Raw genomic sequence first — 23,065 nt, forward strand, 5'->3', positions numbered from 1 at the left:
CCCCGTCATGTGTACAAACGGCCTGTAATAATACTATTGATCTTATCTTACTTGCAGCTTATTAACAAACAGGTTCTTCTTCAGTGTGGGCTGATGCTCTCACTGTTCTCCGCCACCTAAAGGGAAAATTACATAAGAATCCTCCGCTCAATTGTCAGCTCCATCCCCCGTCCACATACAACAAACACACACACACACATACACACAATACACACACAGTACTGTAGCTGATAACCCACCAAGCCTCTTTCTATCTCTATAACAACTGACCTCCCTGCTTTGGTTGCCGTGGTGAGATGATTGAGGAGGTTTCACTGCATGAAGAACGTGAGCTGCTATGGTTTCCTACCAGAAGCTGTGAATGTTGTTTGGGCAGCGAGGGAATAATCATCCATAAATTATAGTTTTCACATGTTGCTTGAAAGTTCCTTTCTAGGAAAATCTAATTCCTATTGATTTCACAACAGGAATTTAATCTCGATGAGGAAGAAATTCGTATTATATTTCTTACACGTTTATTCAAGAAGGTGGGCCTGCTGTGTGTCAGTGTGCTACATTAATTCCCATCCTGCACACTGTCTTGGATATATCACGATTACTCTCCAAGAAAACAAGGACAACCTGGAAAGCCCTTTTTGATCCAGTCTGTCACACTATAGCCTAGTAGGAAAAAAAAGAACAGATTGGACCTTCTCCATGCAAATGCAGTTTAAAAACCAGTAGCTCTGCACACATAAAGGCGCTTCTTTTAATATGTGCCCCCTTTCTTCACACCCACGACCATTGTGTATAAAATCCTGTTTTTCCTGAAAAGATTTCTAGTCGCAGCCGCAGACAATGTTCCCCCACACAAGCTGTCGTCTTTGTCATACCCCCCCTCCCCTCCACTTCAGTCAGTAAAGCAGGATCGCTGGCAGTCGGCCCCGCGCACAAATGTGTGTGTTTCAGGGTACAGGTGGGGGGGCTTGCCGGAGTCTGCCTACCTGTTCCCCTGTAAACTGGTCAATTTTGACAGACATGGCGGGTCGGGAGGGGGGGTTGCGGGCATAAAAACCATAAGGGGGGAGAGAGGGGCGGGTAAATGAACAAATGTCAGGGTTAGTGGGGGGTTGCTGGGGCCACGGCTGTGGAAAATGCTTCCTCTCAGGGGTGTCTCCTGATAGGGCACGGTGAAGGGGAGTGAGGCATGCTGATAAAAACAACTCACTAACAATTATGCACACCTAAAATAGCCCTTACTTAAGTATATAGCATGCTTGCCAGTTAATTGTACACAAAAACAAAGACTTCACAAAAGACCTCCTGTAGCCAATGTATTTTCTTGTATTTTGGCATGATAATTAAGTGTGACAGCTATGAATGCAAAGTTGGCAGATATTATAGTGGCCTGTCTAACTCTACGTAATGATTATGATTGTTTGTATTCCAAAAGTTATACTAAACTATAAAATTAGAAAACTGCAGTATAGTGCAAATGACTATATTGTATAATAATCAAACAATTAAAACTGGTATGAGTGCTCAGATTGAATGCATAAAATTAAGTGCACTGATATGAAGCAAAAATATACTGAAATTAAGTGCACTCATATAAAGGATAAATATACTGAAAGGCCTGTCCGTCATTGTTACCAAAGCTTAGTGATGGAGGTTTGACAGTTATCTGTAGATGATTGTAAATAGAAATTGTAGACGTTGTGCTCTGCTTTATGAATTGTTCCTATTTTTGTGAGTATTTTTGAGTACTCCACAATTACAAAAAAAATGTCCATTCTCTGCAGATTACAGCCTGTTCCTAACCAAGCAGCTGACTGCAAGGGATTTAATGACAGCATTACTAATATTCTCAAAAGATAATGCTTTTAATAATGCCAAGCGAAAAGCTACCATCAATACAATGCGTTCAGTAGAAGCCAATATTTTGTTACACTTGAATAATTTGTGTACGATTGCTGCATTTCCTCTGAATTGTTCTCTGGATTTGTTCAACTTGTTCTTATTGAAATGCTGTAGGACTAACAACCATGAAATCTACTAAGACCTCTGATCTGTACTATTGACCATTATCATAGCCAAGAGGTTTGTTACAATGTGGTATTTTTATGCTACAGTTGGTGAGAAACCTGTTTACATTCCAGGGTGCTGTATAGTTCACTTCTCTCCGCAGCTCAGTCGGATTCCAAAGCACTGTATAGATTTCTTTCAGCTGATGAAATTAAAAAGACAGCAGTGTGTGTGTGGTGTGCCTTCCAGCAACGCGATTTGCCTGTGAGTTCACGATACGGGTTGAGAGGGGAGTTCCTTTGGGGGGGATTAAATAGCTCCCTCTCTTCCTTCCCTCCTCCCCTGCCCTCCATACTTGCAGAACACAAACAGCTTGCAGGGCTGTACAGTACTTGTACAACATGTTTGCCACAGTGCTGCTCACAGGTAACAATAAGCCAAGGTCAAAGGTTAAGAGGGATTGTGGAGCTCGGATTCTAGTGTGTTCCTCTGGCAAATATTGTGTAAACAGGCACAGGAAACAGTACCCATAGTATCGCTGCGAGAAAGAAAGAGTGAGAGACAGAGAGATGGCTCGGAAGAGAGGGGGTATCAAAATGAACAAGACCTAGGCCGGTTTCACAAAGATATGTTGGATTGGTCTATAGGCTTAGGACAGTCTTGTCTCTAGTTTTGCTCCTAGACTACCAGTTAGACAGCTGCACAAAACTAAAGACTGATATTAAGCTTTAAAAGAGCTGTCTTGCGTTGTGTAATTGCACCTACTGAGAACCGGTGACTGTCCTCTCCTAATCTGCTCAAAGGAGGGCAAAAAGTAACAGTATGGAAAGTGTCAGTGTGGGTCTCTTTTAGCCACGAAAGCAATGTTTCCCTAACCTGAACTTAACTGAACTTTTCTGATCTGCTAGTAAGAGTTACCTAAAATCAGGGGTGAAAGAAGTATTCAGATCTTAAAAGTAGTAAAATACAAATACAACAAACTCTATTATAAGCCCTGCTTTCAAAATATTACTTATATATGATATTACTAATAGTATTGCAGTGTAATTAGCTAAAGGTACTTAAAGTATCAAAAGTAAAAGTTCTTATTGTGCAGCAGGATGCTGCCTTTTCAGTGTAACATTATTATCTATTAAAGGGATATTACTACAGGTGTATGCACATTGATCATATGTTTTATTTAAAAAATCTGAAATGAACTGGTAACAATAGCTGAAAAATACAAATGTAGTGGAGTAGAAGTATGGAGTAGAAGTATAAAGTAGCAGAACATTAAAAGATTGAAGTAAGGTAGGATGAGAAATTATATTGTAAGTATATTATATTATTATAAGTACAGTACTTGACTAAATGTGCTTAGTAACATTCCAACACTACCTCTTAACCGTTGGGGGAGTAGACCAGAAAACGGATTTATTACAATTACAATTTTTTATGAAGATTTTGGGATCAAGCAACCATCAATGTCAGCTGCTGACAAAAATAAAGAAAAAGAGCTGTTGGCGACACTTGTAAATAAATTAAACTAAGTACTTTTGTAAAACGGCCTTTAAATTGTAAATTGATTTTTTTGGTTTTTTAATTGAAAAGACCCATATACAGAATGTTTGTACCGTAGATCATCCAAAACTGCACAGTTTTGGGCAAACGATGAACTTGGATGTCTCTCTGAACTTTGACTGTTGCTTAGATTTAAGCCATAGTGAAAGTCTATCTTTGTGAAACCAGATCCCTGCCTCCGTCAGGCTCTTTGAATGGGAAGGAGATTATCCATTTAATCTCTTAATCATGCACACTGTATACATAGTTGGTCCTGTGCCTAAAACCTCTGTCCTGATCACATGTATCATAGCCACCTTTTGCAATGATTCCCTCTAACCCACAGATTTATTCAGGTTAGCGCTGACACTTACACACGTTCCTCTCCAGCTGTCAGTATATTATACCCTTGGTGCCCTGTTAAAATGAAACCCAGACCAATGGTGCATAAAATGGAATGTGGAAATATGTAGATTTTAAAATACAGCTTTTTAAAATCCCTCATTCCCACAAATGTATTCAGAATAAAGGCAGATGTTTCATAACATCAGGTTACTGTACATTTTGCGCAGTATATGTTCCCCAAAAGTAGGAATTAATAATGAAGATGCTTTTTGGCCTGAAATTGCTATTCAAACAATTATGTACTTAGTTTCTTCCAACAAATGCATTCCACATTATTGTTTTGCCTCATAGCAAAGCACCCAAAAGACTAAAACCTTTCATTTCAGCAAAGGCCGCTATTGGTCACCGTCAATAAAAGCATAAAAGCATTTATTTCCCACGTTTGTCAAATTAACAGCATACTCCATCTCCCATAGGACTTGTAAGGTTCATTAACCTTTCTGTGAAGTGGGACAGGTTTCCAGCAGTTACCATAACCTCTGTCTCGCTCCTACCTCAATTATAATAGAAGAATTAAACATCCAGCGATTCAAAACAGTAATGCTGCCTCTTAAATCCCTTTGTACCAGCTCTCAGTTGTTAATGACTAAAGACACTGAATGAACTATAGAGTTATCAACAGATATAACCGCGGACAGAAGCATATCAAATGGCTACTCTTCACAGCAGGGATTACTGACTATACATGTGCAGTTTTTGTTTGATGGCCAGAGTTTACTGTTTCTAAAAGTATTTTAAATGGTCGGTTGCCTTTTGTTGTTTTCTATGAATTACACAATATTGGATTCATGGTACATAAAACGGTCATTATTAAGCTGGAAAACTGTGCCACGTGTGTGGAAACAGATATGGCTGTTTATTAGTTTATTAGTTTATTGCAGATTGCAGAATATTTCGCATGTAGTCGCACCACCGTCCTTCCAAAGTCAAAAGAATAGACTGACCTTGAACTAATTAAGTGGTCAATTACACGCCTGTTGATCTCTTTTAATTTCTTAATAATTAGATTAATTGTGTGGGCAAAGAGTTCGTTCTCTTGTCCACCTACTCTTACTCCTCCTTCATCCTCCACCTCTACCTCTCACTTCTTTTTCTCCTCCTCCTCCATGCCCAGACCCACAAGGTTTCCATTTACTCATTTATTTTGTGTCACCGTTCACACTTCAAAAACTATTTTAATTCTATGCCACTGACTGTTTTAATAAGCTTAATCTTCCTCTTCTCTCCCACCCGCTTACTTCTCCCCCATTCTCTCATGTATTAATCAAAATCCAGCACGTGCCTGGATGTACTTTTGTGGGCATACAGCTCCATTATAACCTATCAATTTACTACCTCCATGGATTTATAGTCTTACCGCCGGAAAATGCTGTAGCCATGGAGTGGTGAGGCCCTTGTGTCTGTGTGTGTGTGTGTCTTCTGATGCTACTTGTAGGCAAGCTCAGGCTGGGATTTTCCAGCACCACCCCCGTCAGTGGGAAGCCCTGTATGGGGACATGTCAGCGCCTTGTTTGCTTGTTGTGCTGATGAAGCTGGGGGTGGGGCGAGTGGGCAGCCTTGTTCAGGTTCCAGGATTCCCTTCAAATGAGTCAGCCAGCCCCCACTCAAACTGACTGTTACCTTGGGAACTCAGGCTTGGGCTTCCCTCAACAGTACTTAAGTACAGACTCATCAGCACCCATACTCACTTACACACACACACACACACACACGGGAGCTGTAAGGGCTCGGAAGCAGCACCCAGGTTGGATGTGATTACCTCATTAAAACACTCTCACATCTGCTCTATGAGAATGAGATGACCAACTCGGCACGGCCACTTTGTTAAGGCGAATTTGTAATGTATGCAAATTAAGACAGAATTGATGAGTGTGATAATGAGTTTGGGTGGCTAGTTTCTTAAGTCAGTGATTTGAGTAATAGTATGCTTCCCTGCTAATGAGCATGGCCGACGTAGTGTAGGTTTGGTACATCAGTGTGTCGGGTGATGTCAGTGATGTCTGGAGTTCACTTAATAACTGGACTGTTTATGTTTCCAACTCAGTTCATTACCAAAGCCAAATGAGTTTCTTTACTAAAGCCATTAGTCTAGCAGGCTATTGTTAAGTGGGTTAATTTGTTGATGCACTGAAGCACATCATGGGTGACTCCCCCACTGGCTTTCACCCTGTCCTGGCCAATCCATCCCGCTCAGCTGATCACCATTAGGTTGCTCGACCAACCAGTCACCCCAGACTCAAGCCCATTAGGCTCTCACAGGCTCATTTACCGTGACTGGAGAATCCAGAAAAGATTATTATTAGGGTTGTGTTTGATTTAATAGGGGTCAACATTTTTTATTAAAAATGTAGCTGTTTATGAAAGAATGTGTGTGGAAATTGTAGTTAAACCAATACAGGGTTATTTATTTCATGTGTTATGTATTGATTAAGTAGAGTTGATTGAAATTGTTACATTTACCTATTTTGTTGAGGGATGGGAATAGGGGAAGCATCTACTTTTCCAGTTGTACTTAGCAAAACGTGAATATAAAAATAACACATACCTTGCACATGTTGTAGTGCCATACACCTCTACCAGCTGCTCAACTGAGAAGTAAAGGTTGCCTGCTGTAAAATAAAGGCTGGCATTACTCCCAGTCCATGCAGCACTGGGCTTTGCCAAGGTCTGTTCGTGTGCCATCTTGATCTATCTCAGAAGAAGAAGATTGTGACCTGCATTGGCCACAGACCAGCAGAGCGCTTCCAGTAAAGGAATATAGTGTAGCTTGAGTTTGCGGTGCAGTTGAAAAGGTGATGCCATCTGTTAGCTGAGTTGTGATGGCATTCTTCAGCACCGGGTTTAGTCTCTTCACACTCCTCAGTTACAGAGCCATATGGGATATATTTGATGCCCCTTTGAACTGTGGGCCCTTGTCTATGGTAATAGAAACCATTGAGCAAAGAGCAACTCTAGGAAGCAGGTTGTGATAGACCCTCTATAGCCTCTACGAGTGAAAGTTGTACACCACCACAGGAAAGCACCGGTGGTATGCCACACTATGGAGCTCCCTATAGATGTGGTCTTAGATGTGTTTCCAGGTCCTGGCTGGTAGGAAGGTGGTTCCTCACGATGGCTATACCACACCAGAACCGCTTTGTCAACTTCCTTGTCAGCATTGACTAGGATGCATGCTTGTCTGCAGCTGGCATCAATGCTGCAAACTCACTGGGTATGAAGATTTTAATCCAGCATGGCAACTGAACCTGACAGAAGTTGACTAGCTCTTTTGAGGGCCACCTAGCAAAGATAAATTAAATCTGGGAGAGACCAAGGTCCTGCTCAAAGGCCAGTTGGAAGTGTAGGAGAGAGTTATTGAGTCATTAATAAGTGGTGAGCAAAGCATCTAAATGGATGTGTGCAGGCCTGGATGTGTTGATGGTTGGAGAGTGGCACATGAGTACCTGGAGTAATCTGCAAGGTGAAGAAGCATACTAAGCAGCAATGCATCCTGCCTGGTCTGTGCCCTGTGTCTGATGGGGCTCGCTGTAAGGGCAATCAGGTCACAGGAGCTCACAGAGTGTGGCTATGGACGCCCAATGCTTGGCTTCTTCCTTCCTCAAAGAATCCAGGGCAATACATCAAATGGCTTCATTATGTCTGCTTCCAGCTTCTTCTAAAGGTAAGTAGACACTCTGTCCTGCAGTTTTAGTGTGGTGCACCGGTTTGAAGACCTGTCAGCCTCGAGGAGGGACTGACTGGCTTTTGTTGCATACTCTGTTAGTAAATTCAAAATCAGGTGATCTTGTCCACTAGGTGGTCTCTTTGCACTCATTATACTAGAGAATCTTGTCACACAGTCATTTTAAATTCAGAAATTACAATGAAATCTTTAATTTCTAGCATCCTCAAGATAACTAAGTCCTCTAGTTGAGCAGTCATGTGAATTCTCTCTTCCACTTTGTTTAACCTGTAAACGGTGAGGTTCCTTGTGAGACACAGACTTTTAATTCACAATAACCCTGCAAATGAATGGGCTGATTACTGAGGCGAAGATGAGGAGGCAGTCATAAGCACTTGGCTTGAGTGGAATAGGCGAGGGGGGGAGGGGTGGCTGTGGCGGTACAAGTCCAGCCTCAGAAATAGAGCTGTGAACACCATCTGTCATGCTCTCTCTCCCCGTCTGTTAGCCTGACTGCAAGTAAAAGGGAGAATGATGCTCTCAGAACTGCATTAGAAGGACGTGGGTGCTGATTGTCGTAGGTGTGGGTTTACAGGGTGTGCAAGGGAGGGGGAGGGAAGCGGTGGATATACAAGGAGGTGCATGAGTAACTGACAAAGGGAAGCACTCACCCACACAGAGAAGGAGAAGGGTTGTTGGGCAAGTGGGTATTCCTGGTGAAACCGCACCCCTGCACCCACCCACCACCTCCTCGCGGACTCCTACCTATTGGCTCTTGTCAGAGGATTCCTAGAGGAAGTTATGTAGACAAATTATACAAACACACTGTTCATCTTCTCTAAAGCCTAGAGAAGTTAACATTATCATATATTATTAGGCTTAACTTCTAATTCTTACTGTTGATCAAGTTTACCTGTGTGATACACGTAGCACCTGTTTTAGTTAGCCACTTTTAGACCCACAGGAGGTGCATGGGTGTCCCATAGTCAAGAATTTCATGAAGAATAATACTACAATCAACTCTGAACTAATTCTGATTCATTGTGTGCTTTATGATAAATTAGTTGGTCTGGATCAGTCTTGGTTGTGCTTCACTTGGAACAGAGAGCTGGAGTTGCCGCACTGAATATTGGTGGTGGGAGTGTCAGGCTATTACGTGACCCACAGAAAAAGCTCTGCTGCATAGCTTTTTCCAGATTTTCAGAATTATTCATTGCTCATAACGTGTAGGTTGTTCAGGATCCTTTCTGCTTTTGTCTGAGTCAGAGTGTGAAATGGAGTCAGTAAAACATGAAGGCAAGCTGGGCCACGATGAACAACAGGGAGAGGCAGGACGAAGTGTCCGTAACACCACAGCTGGACTAATATTAGTCAAATCTGATATCTAAAGAGATAACTTTTTACATTTGAACAGAGCAGAGACACATGCAGAAAACTTCAGTAAAAATAGTTTCTTTAAAATGTCAGTTCTAATATGCTAATTTTCATATTTAAATCTGCAATGCTGTTTTCCATGATTGCCCTCCACAGGCACATCAGAGGTCAGGATCAGCTATACAACAGCTTGTAGAGACTCTTGTCTTTTTCATGGGCCATTTACCAGCACACATGTTTCCTGTTGCAGAGTCATGAACTCGGCCAGCCATTTGAAAGGTGGCGTCCCTACTCATTACACCCCCTGCTGCCACAAGTACATCAGTAGATGTCTGGACAGACTCCAGCAATGTCAACACAGTACAACAAATATTTAGCCGATCGATGATACCCCAGACTAGATTAACAACTGCGGTGACATTTTCTAGACAGTTAGCTTGAATTACAATCAACCAATCATAAATCTGTCACTGCCATATTTTTCAATGGTATTGTTCGGATTTAGGTTTTCGTGTGAATTTTGGCAACTGAGGCACAGTATTATACCAAGTCCAGGCCTCCCCCCGATTATGTTGCCATAATTTCTCTCCTACACTTGTTTATTCCTCACTGGTTCTTAAACTCTCATATCAAACGTAATGTTCTCCTCTTGAAAGACTGACACACCTTTACGCTTCAAAGTGTGTTGTTTCTTTTCTGTTAGGTATGTAAAATACTAAACAGCCATTTTGACGCTTTCGGTTTTTTATCTCTGTCAGTTTGTGCCTCTCCCACACTCCTCGGTGTGTGATTCACCATCACAGCTACACGAATGGGTATTCCCCTAGTATGAGGATGCAAACCGTAGTCACATTTTGTTGATAACTTTCACATTAACTCAATCCATGCAATTTGTTTTTCTCTGTTTGTTTCATTAGTATTTGAATAGAAACTGTATGGTTTGTCCATCGACTAAATAAATAGAACTAAACAGACTATTTAGACTTTAAGGTGACTATAGATTAAATGATTGACATTTTTCTGACTGATAATCACCAAACCTCAATGCTGCTATGATAAATGATTTGATTTAAGGTTTGGTGGTAGGAATTATTCATAAACTGACATCTAGTCACAGCGATTTGTGGTGATTCATTCATTATTCAAATCAGTACTTTCCATTTTCAAATGTAGTGTAGTATTTTTGTAATTGCAACAGAACTATAAACTCTTAAGCTTTTCTTTATCTTCTCAATTACGTGACCAGTTACATGATATTTGTATGCTTGTAAAGTTTATATCTGCCACACAAGGAAAGGAAAGGGTTTTTTAAAACTATTCTTTTATTTTCACATTCAGAGTCACACATTAAAAGACAAACAAATGTACACTTTCACCCTCCTCCATCACACACCCTCCCCAATCCTCCCACATCTTTCCTCCACCCACCACCACATACAGTTCACATTACTTACTTCCATTTTATGTTCGCGGAAAGTAAAGAAAGATTTATAACCGCAGAAATAAAATAACACAAGAAGAGTTTAAAGAAACAAACATTAAATTCTTTTAAATATGGGCTTTTGGTAAAACTATGTAATAAATATATACATATGTGTGCAGTCCAAAATATACAATATGACCACAAGATTAGATGTTATTTTATATATTTAGTTCTATGAATGATAGAAGAAATGTTATGTTTGATACTCATGAACATGAATTTAAAATGAAGCGCTTAGATGTGATAATATTTATAAACACTAATAGTCTAGTTCCTTGGTAACTGCATAGATAATGAAACAGTTCCCAGTCTTTCAACTTTCAGCTGCTGAAATGACATAATTTCCAACAGTTTAAACACTGACACAGCAGCTTTAAGTACTCTCAGGTCTCGTTGTAAAGATACACATTTGAAATCTTCTGCTGCTTTTCAGTCGACTAGTAAATCCATATTTTAAGAAAAAGCTGTACAGTAAGCCTTGCATTAGTATTATGAGCAAATACTGTACAATTACAACTGTCCTTATGTAACGTTTTTCTCAGCTTGAGGCCGGCACAGATGATCAAAAATAAAAAGGCTTTTTTTGTGATGGCCTAAAATGTCTAATTTCACATAATTTTTTTGCAATGAAATTTAAAAAAATTTAAAATCACTGCTATGGTAAAATTTGCAGAAAAGTTGCAGTGATTGGACTAAAATGCGCAGAATTTACGGGGATTGGTTGAATTTGCGTTAATTGTGGCGATTGCAACATCACATCTTCCTTGAGGGACTGATCTATTCTTACTGTATATGTTTGCAAGTAAGATCTATTTTAATGAATGTATAATGTTTATATGCCACAATATGATGTACTGGAGAATACATCCTATAAGAAGTAGACATCAACACACTTGCTTTACCTTCACCTGTTTATTACATCTATATGACATAGTCATTAAAACATAATGACTATATTTTAATAAATCAATTTTATACTTCTCATGACATCTGTCTGGTTAATTTTCATTCTTTTGAGACATGTCTACTGTCAGCAGACATGGTATGCATTTTAAGATAGTTATCCTCAGTGTATAAAGTGTATACTGTTCCTGCTTTTATTGGGGAGTGTTATGACCCAGCTCTGTAACAGGGAGCTTTACAGTGTCTCGGCGCGAGTCCCAGCGCTTTTGACTTTTCTAACCCTGAGCTCTGAGTATGATCCTAGCTGAGAATATCATTGATCCAAGATTAACTTCATCAATGCACTATGTGGCTTTTGATTCCCCCTAACAAAGCTGTGATGGATTTACTATATGAAAAACTTTCTGCGGTGGAACCAGCCGTAACTATCATCCTGCAGTTGAAATAACTTAAATGAGAAACGTGTGTATGTGCTGGTTCACCAGCTCACTGGAGGAACAGACATTGTGTGAGCTTTGTAATCATATTATTATATCCCAAATTTATGACATCATCATTCCCAGATTTTGCACGGGTGGGGTTCACAAGAAAATCATTCAACAAGGTTGAGAGGCATTTGGTCAATTTAATTAGATCAAACTAATTCCAACCTCTCAAGTAACATTTAAATCTTCTGTACTTCTACGTGCCATTGTTTCATTTTACTTTTGTCCACAAATTTACACATTAGGGGTAGGTACACATATTCACCATTATCTAGTTACCTATTGGCATGCATATTAGTAGCATATTGACTATTTATTAGTCATTAAAAGGCACTTATTTTAACATAGCCTTATTTTGCATGGTTATATTCTACAACTACTAGGCCAATAACTAAGAGTTTTCCCTCAACAGCCTCCTAATTAATGCTGAGTGATAGTAAGTTAAGAGGTTGTACATAAATTACAATCTTAATATGCTTTGCTCAGTATGGGCCTTATAAGGTGGTAGTACCACAAGAATACTCATTCTCCCTTAATAACACTTAATAACTGTGGTCTTTTCTTATGTAACAAAACTACATGTGTTAATAGTGTCTAAATAACGCTAAATTAAGTCTTTCTAACTCAGAATATGTTCCCCATTCTAAAGTGCCCATACGATAATGTGAATATGTCTACCTGAATATAAAGTGTTTCCGAACATTTATTAAAAACCCATTCTTTAAACGGAAACTTTCTTAATAAACACAATTAACACAGCAAGCGGCTGTCAATCATTTCATGGTCACAACTTTTCACGCTTTGTGCCCCGCCCCCACAGCAGGGTCCCTGAGGGAGGCCGCCCACCATGTGAGAATGTCCTGTAGATTAGTGTGAGCGAGTCCGTCACTCCCCAGTGAACATCAAGAGTCAGCAACCTCAACACTGCCCTGCCCTGTCACAGCTACTGTGATACCAGCTCTGATCTAAACCACCATAACATGATATCTTTTGAATATTGATATATATGTTATTCTATGTGAGTTCTGCATGTGATTGACTTGTCTTTTATTGTTTGGCTGAATTTCAATATTGCATTCATGTGCTGTTGTTTCTACTCTTTGTATTATAATGAAATTAAAAGGGCAGAGGGTGTCACAGAGAGGGAGCGAGAACCGAGCATTAAGATGTGGGAAAATGTTGCACGCTCAAATGTTGACTACCTGTTGCTATGGCAATGGGTTTGGATCCTGCAGGCTGCAGGACTCTTGCTATTTCTAAATAAAGCTTTTTTTCTCACTGATCAGTGGATGAAGATACTCTCAGTTGAAACTAATCTTCTGAATTTTACCAGTCTCTGTGTAAACACTGGTGCTCTGCACTCTAATACTTACCCCTAAACCTCCTAAACAGCAGTTACAGGATTAGAAATAAGACGAGGCACAACAGAGGACACATGCTTTGCTACTGATGGATTATTTTACTGGAAGAGTCAAATATAAATGACAAAATGAATATCGCCAAACAAATCATCACAGTGTATGTGAATCAATGTGGCATACACTATGTGCTATGACTAGAGCTATAAGATTTTTATTGACACTATGTACTATGGTCAACTCTAAAAACTCATGTGACAGCAGCAGTATTTAAAAAAAAAAAAAAAAACAGTGATCAGTTCAGCTTCCTAGTCCTTTGTTCCACATATGACTACAAAGCAAACAAAATCTTCCTTTTTCCTTCAGTAATATAAACTCTAATACTGCAGTTATTCATTAGATTACTGAAATAGGGGGATCATGTTGTCTTACCAACAGTTTAATGTTTTCATCCCTTTTTAAAAAAAAAAGATTATAATTGGTGAGTACAAAATATTTTGTATGTTCTGGGTAAGTCCACATCCCTAAAGACAAATACAGCTTAATGTTTTTATACTACTATAACATCCAGCAAACTGGGATTTTTGCTTAATGATCAGTGGAGATAAAAGAGGAAAAAAAGCCTCCTGTCCTGCATGTCTTTTGTCCTCACTGTCTAGTCTAGCTGTCTAGTAACACAGTACCTTTGTCACCCTGTGGGGGGAGCCTGTGTGTGTGAAGAAAAGAGGACTGAAATAGGTGCTGAGACCAGATATTTGATGCCTGATGGGGACTTCCATGCTTACCTCAAGTGGGTTTTGGGCCATTTCACAGACAACATATTTAGTCCTTTTTCCTCCCACTCAAGGATGCAGCCGTCTTCAGTAAGCAGCCAAGTCTATTAAACAAACATTCCTGTGTGCAATTTGCAGTGTGAGGTGCCTGACTGTGTGCTTCCTGGGGATGAGGGACTTTACCCTGACAAATATACAGTAGAAAATGCTTATGAAAAATATCTGCGCTTCACATTGGGTTACATGATGTCTGTTTCTAGGCAACAGGAAGTTAATATACAATTAATAATATGGGAAATTGCTACCTGGAAATCTACTCAGTGGTTTAATTTGCTTGGGAACTGTCTTTTGTCTGGGAATTGTCTCATCAGATTTTAATATAAAAGATCTTCGAGATATTTGACTTTGACATATTTTAACCAACAATTTTGATGTAGTGAAGCTTCCTGTAAGGTTACATTTTACATTACTAGCGGCACGTATGATTGTCTTTCCCCAATCATCACCTAAGTCTCCATGTTTATTGGATCTATGCATGCTGTAACACTTATATGTCTATTCTAGTTAAATTCAGCAGTTTAGACTATAACAAAATTTGCTCCAAATAAAATTGGCTTGGGAATTAAATGGCATCTCTAGCCTCTCTCTAGTTGGTACAGTGGGTGCTATTTCAAGGACTGACCGCTGAGCTGAGCAAGCACAGAATATTTGGCTGTGGGAGCACAAAACTAAGGGAAGAGTGGCATTATTTCCCTTTGTAGGAAGCAATGTAATGTCCCCACTGTACTGTCTGTCTTGTCAAATTATTAACTATAGTTTTTTGTCTCAGATTTGATTTAACTGTCCTTCATAAATCTCCCAAATGCTTTGGCTGACTGACTCTGTGTCTGAATTATCAGGGCACTGGACTCAAGAAAGCACAGATACAAGGGACAACACTCACCGGTAAGTACTTTAATGACATAAGGTTATCTTCTACTTCTGTATGTTGTGTAAGCTGCACAATGTAATGTCGTAAATTATATATTTTTATTTGGACTAATTCCACAATATTATTTTGGATTTATACCTATTTAAGTTAACTTTATTATTATTATTATTATTATTATTATTAATCAATTAGACCCCTGGTCTGGATTTTATAGAAGTTCTTTGTATTTATAAAACATCTTAAAGCCCACGGGGTCGCACACTCAAGCGAGTTCTAAGCTGTCAAGATTGCCTTTTGTCAATATGGACATCCTAGACATTGTTAGATCAGTTAGATTCTCCACAGTTTAAATTGTTCCGTTCATTTTATGGAAACCAAGAGCACCAAAGTATCAAATGATCAAATGAATGACTCACAATTGATATGTCATTTGATAGTATTTTCTAAAAGTTGTGCGCAAAAAGGAATTAAACGCCTGTCCACACAATATGGAGGGACAATTATTTCTATTTGCATTGTATTTGTATGTCTTTGTACAACTACTGTCCCTTCCAATAAAGTATTAAATAAAATCTGTCCCATATTTGAATACTGCCTTGTTGTTGTCAAAAATCCATTTAATTCACTGGGTTTTTACATCCTCAGATGATAACAAAAGACTTTTGTGTTGGTTCTTGCAGCCAGCAACTGAAAACTTTGTGTGCTTTGCCCATAAATACGACATTTTCATGTTCGGGTGGGCAATAGCGAAAACAATAGTCAACAGCAAGGTGGATTCCTTATGTATTCCATGGGCAAGGATGGTCCCCTACCTGAAGGTGGTGCTCTGCTAAACAAGCCCCATAGGATGTCATATGGAGAGGCTAATTGGACGGGCTTTTTGGAACACATATTTCCTGATAGATGGATAAAAAAAACAGGAGATAATGGTAATTTCTCATATTTTTTAGATATACCAGCATAACATGTATGTTGAAATGCCACAAATAAGTGAGTGTTGCATAATATCTGATAAAGAAGATTTATCCAAAGAAAAGTGTATCCCATTGCTAGGAATTCAGGGTTACAATTTTATGGATCTTATTGACATCTAAAAAAAAATCTACATGCATGAAGACGTTTTTGAGTCATTGATCTTTAGAAACCGTAAAATGAAAATAATTTAGCCCACTGTTTTAGTGGCAACATTTCGATAATCATATACAGTATATTGCTATGTAATATCATTCACCAATCTCAGCTCTTCTGATTCAGATTCTTTGTACTTCCATGCAGACTATTCTGCTCCAACCCCGCCAAAGAAGACTGGCTTTCACCGCTACCAGTTCATGTTGTTTGAGCAGCCCCCATACGGACCATTGTCACTCACAGAGGAGGAGAAGTCAACCCGTGGTAATGACTCCACAACACTGCTGGCCACTGCAGTATCATCTATCATATACCAACACAACTGCCAGCAGTTAGTTGTTGAATCAGCAATAGAAAGATTACACCAAGGCATTAAAACTCAAGGCCAAAACATTTCCTTTCAAATTAACCACATAATAGGTTATTTGGGGTTATAGATTTTGTGTTTTAGAAACCTTTTATGGGCTACTGGGGTTATTTTCTAAGCATTAGTGAGTAGATTATTCTATTTCCTCACATACAAGAGGAAGTTGTGTCATTTTACAACCTTAGATTGATTTAGGTTCTGCATCATTTGTTTGAGTGGGCTTAATACTTTATTTAGGGTGAAATGTTTCCATATTAGGTCTCAACAAATGTATCTGTGACACTACTGAAGCTGCTATTATTAGTGATTTGATTCATGTGATGTCCTAAGACATTCCAGCCGGACTCTATCTCTCTAACTATCTGTCCTCTTTAAGCCCAGGTTTTGGTCTGGACACATGTCATTATGCATAATCCACAAACAATTATCGGCATTTAATCGAAGCATTTGGAGTTGCTTTAGAAAGATCTGCAAGTGCTTGAACCTAACAAGGGAAATGTTAATGAGGTTAGTGAGTAAGTCTGCTGCAGTGTTAATGCCTCCGGGGTCAAGACAAGTATTGTTGGCTCCCACGCACACCTGCACGAGTCTGCCTGACCACGTCTTGTTAACCCCCGCCAAACCAGAAATCCGTATCAATGTCAGTACACATCAGTTACATATACTTATAATCTTGATTGCTGTTGATATTATTACCAGATCATTTCCAAGTTTGTCTCTGAAAAGACAACTGTGTTTGTCTTGCAGAAACCAGAGTTATTGTTTTGTTTATACTTCAGGTTTTCTGACTTCTGAAGAAAAGTCTCTTGAAGGTGGGCAACTGCACTTGGATGTACAGTGGAGTACCTCACAGGGGGGAGTGCCCGTCTGTCTGTTCTACTCGGGTAACAGCGAGTGATTTGAGGGGAGATCGGGGCGGTTTGAGACTTCAAGCGCTGCAGCCGTGAATGAGTGAAGCTGCCAGTCTCTGCCGTTTGAAGTTTTGACAGCAATGTCAGCAAACAATCCAGGCACATTAGGCTGAGTTCTGTTTGATGTTGAAACCTCTGGAAAAAGAAATGTCAAAAGAGATGTACTTGTTATGTATTCAAACTCACATTTTGGGAGGTTGAGATGAGCTCTTATCACATTGATGGGGTATTCACTGTGTCAGAACTGGTTAAGTTGAAGAAAAATAATAGTATGAATAATAGCCTGCTGTTTAGAATATTTTAATATATTTTTTTGTGCAAAATAAACTGGAGCGCACTCATTTTTCTGCTACCAGCTTCGATACAGTAGCTGCCCCCACATTATGAAGCGATTGAACTGAGTGGATCCACCCATCCTTAATCTACTGGATGAGTTTAACTCCCGCTGGTGTACTTCCTCTCTCCTGCAAACTGTTCTCTCTATTCAAGGGAAATTAAATTAAGAAATTCACTCTTGTATAATCAAATGTTTCATTTGATGGGTCAATTCTGGAGAGGATAACTGCCCTTGTAAAGAGGGCAATGGAAATAGACTCTGCGTGACATATTTAAGAACGAAAGCCTAGTCATGGTTTATGAATAGAAATCTATTTGATTTTCACAGTTGTTATTGGTTTGGCTGAATTCAATTGTTTACCTGCTGTATTATTACTGGCCTCCCCTTGGCCATGATGAGCACGGTATTCCCGCACAGACAAGAGGAACGGAGGGAATCCCATGTCTCCCCACCTCCTCCGTTAAGTATGTTCACTTATTAGCGTCTGTCCTCCCTCCATGTGGTATGACACAGAGAGCATTTTTCATAGCCCATGACATTAATTGATGTGATTTGCGAAGGGAGAGCATTTAGTCGTGGGTGGGAGACTCCTAATGATCGTTTTCCACTTCCAGTAGCGCAGTCATTGACTCAATTTTATCGCAAATTTGTTGTCTTTTTTCTTTTCATCTCTGACCATCACTTGAGTAGTAAAGGAGGCAACAATGAGAGGTGGAGCAGGGCTGTTGTGAGGATCCGTGGGAGTCTGCTGTGCCTCCTGTGTTAAGGTTATGAATGTGGGTCAGTGAACTGATGGAGACAGCTGGTTTGTTACACAAGGAGCTACAGGGGGGCTACGCTCTTGGCACCGGGCACAGGGGCGTGATCGTAGGGAATCCCCTGCGCTCTGGCTCAGGAAGGCTGTCCCTGACTGGAGGCTGCCCCTGTGCCAGGGTGGGGGGCAGGCGTGGGCACACAGGCCCTCGTGATACTTGTTAGCCACTTGGCAAGCTCTCAATATGTCCTGCTACTGTTCAGTGTCAGTTTGTCAAGGGAAACAGTGTAACAAGGCCGGGGAGGGAAACGCTAAGGCCTTGAGAGAGGCTATCTAGTGTTGTTTCAGCTTACACAGTGGTTTGCACATATACTGTTCACACATTCAGCCCCCTGTCTCCTGACTCGGACCCCAGAAGATACTGTAGATTGATCCGAAACAAAAACTGTGATGAACACGAGAAGAACAGCATTGACTGAAAATTTAAGTTGAAAATAAAAAAAATTGATCAGCTCTTGCCATTTTTCCCCCCCTGTTTTTTTCATGGTGAATTACAGGGGAGAGGATGTACGTGACGATCATGTTGTGTGAATGAATGGATCACAGTGGAGTTAGCTGCTGGATGGTGCACGTTGCTCATCTTGCCTCCTAGAGCCCCTACTGCCAGCTCAGCACACTCCACAGTAATTGAAGCCATTTGCAATGTTGCAGTGTGGTAATGGGCAGATCCATGTCTACCACCCACCCACAGCCTCTACCATTAATCAGAGCTGCGTGGAGTCAAGAGAGCCAGGATTTGGTTGCTACAGCAGGCCTGAGTTTCAGCCAGGAGTCGGCTGCCTTAAAGGAACACTTTGGCGTTTTAAATTTTTGGCTGGTTGTGTTTTTTTTGTTTGTTTTTTAACAGACCCCAGGTTTTGGGTAAAAGTTTCTAGATTTTTCCTCAACTCCCCTCATCCATAAATAGCTTCTTAGTGTTGTTAGAATCCACTGCTATAATAGATTAATTATTCACGTCATTTTTTAAGCAAAAATTTCAGCTTCTCAAATCCTTTGAGGAGCTAGATTTGGTGATTTTCTTTGTCATATGTGATAGTAAACTGAATATCTTTTGGTTTTTGACTGTTGGATGGATAACACATAGAATTTGATGATGTTATCTTGGACTGTGGGAAATTGTGATGGGCATTTTCACTATTGAAACAAAGAAAACAATCACATATTAATCGATAATGAACACAACCATTACTTGTAGCAATAGCTGAAATGATTAGTTGATTAGTCAATTAGTGGATTGTCAGCAACTATTCTAATAATTCATTTTTATTTTTTTTATTTTTTGTGTCATTTATCATGCAAAATGGGAATTGAAGGACAAAACACAAAATATTTTTCCTGCAATGTGTCAAGTGAAGAATACTAACTGAAAAACAGTCCAACATGTGACATGTCCCTTGAGACTGAATATGGAGCCTGGCGGCAAGGCGACAGCATTTGGTAATAATGTTCGCTGCTATATTGACAGCAGGCTGTGAGCTGAGATCGGCAGCCAAACAGTGTGACACCGATCCTCAACACAGGTCATCTTCCCCGCTGTAGTATCTCTGAGTGAGACACGTCTCTGCTCCAGAGGTTCTTGGGTTGACCCCTGACCTCTAACGTCCACAAAGAAATTCCCCTTCATGATTCTAGGACTGCATCATTATGACTATGAATGTTGTTACGATAAAGCTCAGTAAAGCTCTTACCCTGATATTGCTCCTCTCACTCTACTGCGATGAACAGGATCACTTGGTTTTGAGTATTTTTGAGAGACTATAAGAGGTTTAACAGGGACACCGCCCACACCACTAAATGTAGCAGTTCTGTGTCACCTCACAGCAGTCCTGATCTTCCTGCCATACCCAGACGGAGAAGCAAGGTGGAAACAAAAGGGGAGGCAGGAAGACTTTAACATCGCCCTCAGGTCCCACACTATCTGTCCTTTCCATGAGCAGGCAGATGGGAGAGGTGGAAACACGTCTCTGCACTACAAACAGACACCAGCCTATTTTAAGGTCACTTGTAAGTCTAGGCATTTGCAGGGTACCAGCCAGCGTGATAGCACCAGATATTGTGAATTCGCCTTATTTTGGATTGCGCCCAATGATTGCACAGCTTTAGACAGGATTATGTGTGTAAAGCCTTACAAGCAGTGCCTGGTTTTGACTCTCCGTCTGATCGTTAGTCTACAATAAAATGATCTTAAGTGTGACATTCTCCGTTAGAGAAAATGTTGCCTAATACTAGTGCGAGGAGGGTTCTCTCTATGAACAAGGAAAGCAAAAGTTTGACTTGCTAATGGATGACTGTCATCACAGTCAAATCTGCAACATGATTTGTGAACTTCATCCCCATACTGAGTGTAAAGTTTGTTGTCCCCCAGCTTCCTCAACCCTTTCTTTATAATACTACTTATAAGGTGTGAGGGACTTTGTTCTGGAACATGCAGTGGAGTTTGGGGATCTGCAGAGGCGGTGCATTATCTCCCACTGAAGCACAGGCCAGAGGGGCCACTGGGGCCATGGCCTACAATACAGACAGGTCACTTGACTCCATTGCCCTCACTTGATTATTGGAGCCCTTTCTGCAGGCAATCCTCATTCACAGAGAGGACCTGGCAAGATTCAGGTACTCATCTGCTCATCTCCCAGTTATTATGTATCATCTTCCCCAGCTGAGCTCAGAACCTGACCTTACCTTATGGCAAACCCTGGACACACAGAGGTGTCAGTCTCATAACTTAAACATGTACAGAGGATTTGGAAGTGTGCAGGAACCCAAAAATAGTTGAGTAATAATTTGGCAAAACTGTCATTTTATATTTAAAACTTGTGCAAATTATTGCTCTACTTCATGATTTGATAAGAGTTAAATAGAATAATATATTCTGTAAAAGCCTGAAAAATCACAGACTTGAATGAGACAGTTTGTCTGAAATGTAAATGAATCCTTGTGATTTGTTTCTGCTGTGATGGAAGGTGAGTGCACTTGAAGTGCGTGGCAGCAGCAGGGTGTATTTCTTCTCCCTGATCTCCTCCACAATGACGGAAGATACAAGATGTGGCTCTCTGATGGCGAAAACAGCCACAGCGAAGGCCTGTAAAGCAGCTGCAGCCAGAGGTGAAATGCAGTAACGTTTCTATCCAGGCAGAGTCAGACTCGAAGCCTAACTATGAGACCATTCTCTCTACAGATTTGGACCATTTCAATAGTTGGCTTTCTTTTCAAAAGATTAACTTTCCTAGCCTATTCTTGAGCATCTGTTAATGTAATTACTCCACATACGGAAATACCAGAATGTCAGCGATTCCCTGGATTACGGAGCACGGTATTGTCTTATGTACACCCAAACATACACTCAGTCTCTCTAGAATCTGTTGAAGTTTGCAAGTTTAAAGCACGCAGGGTTTTGTTGCCTTGGAATGATAATTGTGAATTTGTCTTTTTTTTTGTAAAGGGAGGGGAAGCTGCAGGGAATCAGCGGTTGTCAAATTCTAAGAAGTGATATTGTCATACCAGCCGGATGGCCGTCTGGTGTTTGTTTAAAAGGGGAGGGAAGAAAAAAACAGTCCAGGCGATTGAATCATATCTTCTTGCCAATACGTCCTTGCGTTCCCACCTCCATCATTACAGCAACATGTTTTATTTTCAGCAGTGCTGTTCTCAGTGACTCACATCCCAGAGCCATGTGCTGCTCAGTTAGGCCTCAGATCCCTTAAACATGGACTGAGCGGTCATGAGAAATACTCTTGTAATGCACCAGAGATTGCACTCAGACTGTGCTGAATTTATGTAGGATATTGTTAGGATAAACACATGTCTCATAAACTTGTGAGGTTTAACTCCTTTAAGTTATTTTTAATCTATCTGCAAAACAGTGTTGTATCAGACTCAAAACAAACCATGATTTGAATTTCATTGCACCTCCAATTATCTGTAAATACTAATACATTTCTGTCTTTATGTGTCCTACTCTAATAGGTAAATGGGATCTCCGGGCCTTCGTCTCAAGGTTTGATCTGGGAGAGCCCGTGGCAACTGTGCAGTTTCTCACCCAAAACTACAAAGACTAATGGATGCTGAACTGCTTGAAATATCTCTTATATGTCAGTATTGTCTGTCTGTACAATGATTGAAAATAAGATGTTTCCCCAGTTTCCGTAAATAAACTGCATCAGTTCTTCAAAGCTTGCAACAGGTCGTCCCTCATTGCTTCTATCTTATCGCTAGGTTAGAGAGAGATTTCCTCTTTGTGTTACAGCAGCTGCTAGGTTTTGATGTTGCCCTGTATCTCTGTCACGTGGTCTGGAGCCGAGGATTTGGGAGATAGATTTTGACCTCACTGGGGATTTCTTATTAGTTTCCGAACGCTGTTGGCAAGAGAAGGAAGACGGCCTGATATCACAACTCAGTGTGGAAAGAGTTGATTCTAATTCAGGGGCGGAAACACGTCAGGGCCAAAAAAAGGAAGTGGGAGGTGAAACCGAGACCGCAACACAGCCGGATGCCGCAGTGGAACTTGAACCAAAATACTCTGCAGAGTGACAGGGCAGGGGGAGGGGCCGCAGGGCCTGTGGTGTATTGGGTGAAGGGAACTTACTGTTTGTGTA

The 23,065-nt window shown here is 40.4% G+C and overlaps 1 protein-coding gene across 3 annotated transcripts in view; it reads left to right on the forward strand.

The window, feature by feature from the left end:
* LOC118325239 (phosphatidylethanolamine-binding protein 4) overlaps positions 1–22,650 on the forward strand; it is a 50,400-nt gene extending 27,750 nt beyond the window's left edge. The window contains exons 6-9 of one of the 3 annotated variants that reach the window (XM_035657834.1): positions 13,918–14,075; positions 14,885–14,930; positions 16,192–16,308; positions 22,437–22,650. In XM_035657834.1, coding sequence (XP_035513727.1) covers positions 13,918–14,075; positions 14,885–14,930; positions 16,192–16,308; positions 22,437–22,528 — 413 coding nt within the window. In that variant the 3' untranslated portion in view covers positions 22,529–22,650. The remainder of the gene's footprint in view (positions 1–13,917; positions 14,076–14,884; positions 14,931–16,191; positions 16,309–22,436) is intronic. The other 2 variants (XR_004796599.1, XM_035657835.1) reach the window with 2 other exon arrangements.
* Positions 22,651–23,065: the final 415 nt, after the last annotated feature.

Source organism: Morone saxatilis, unplaced genomic scaffold (assembly GCF_004916995.1).
Source record: "Morone saxatilis isolate NCDOM2014 unplaced genomic scaffold, NCSU_SB_2.0 Contig16, whole genome shotgun sequence".
In the NCBI taxonomy this organism is placed as follows: domain Eukaryota; kingdom Metazoa; phylum Chordata; class Actinopteri; family Moronidae; genus Morone; species Morone saxatilis.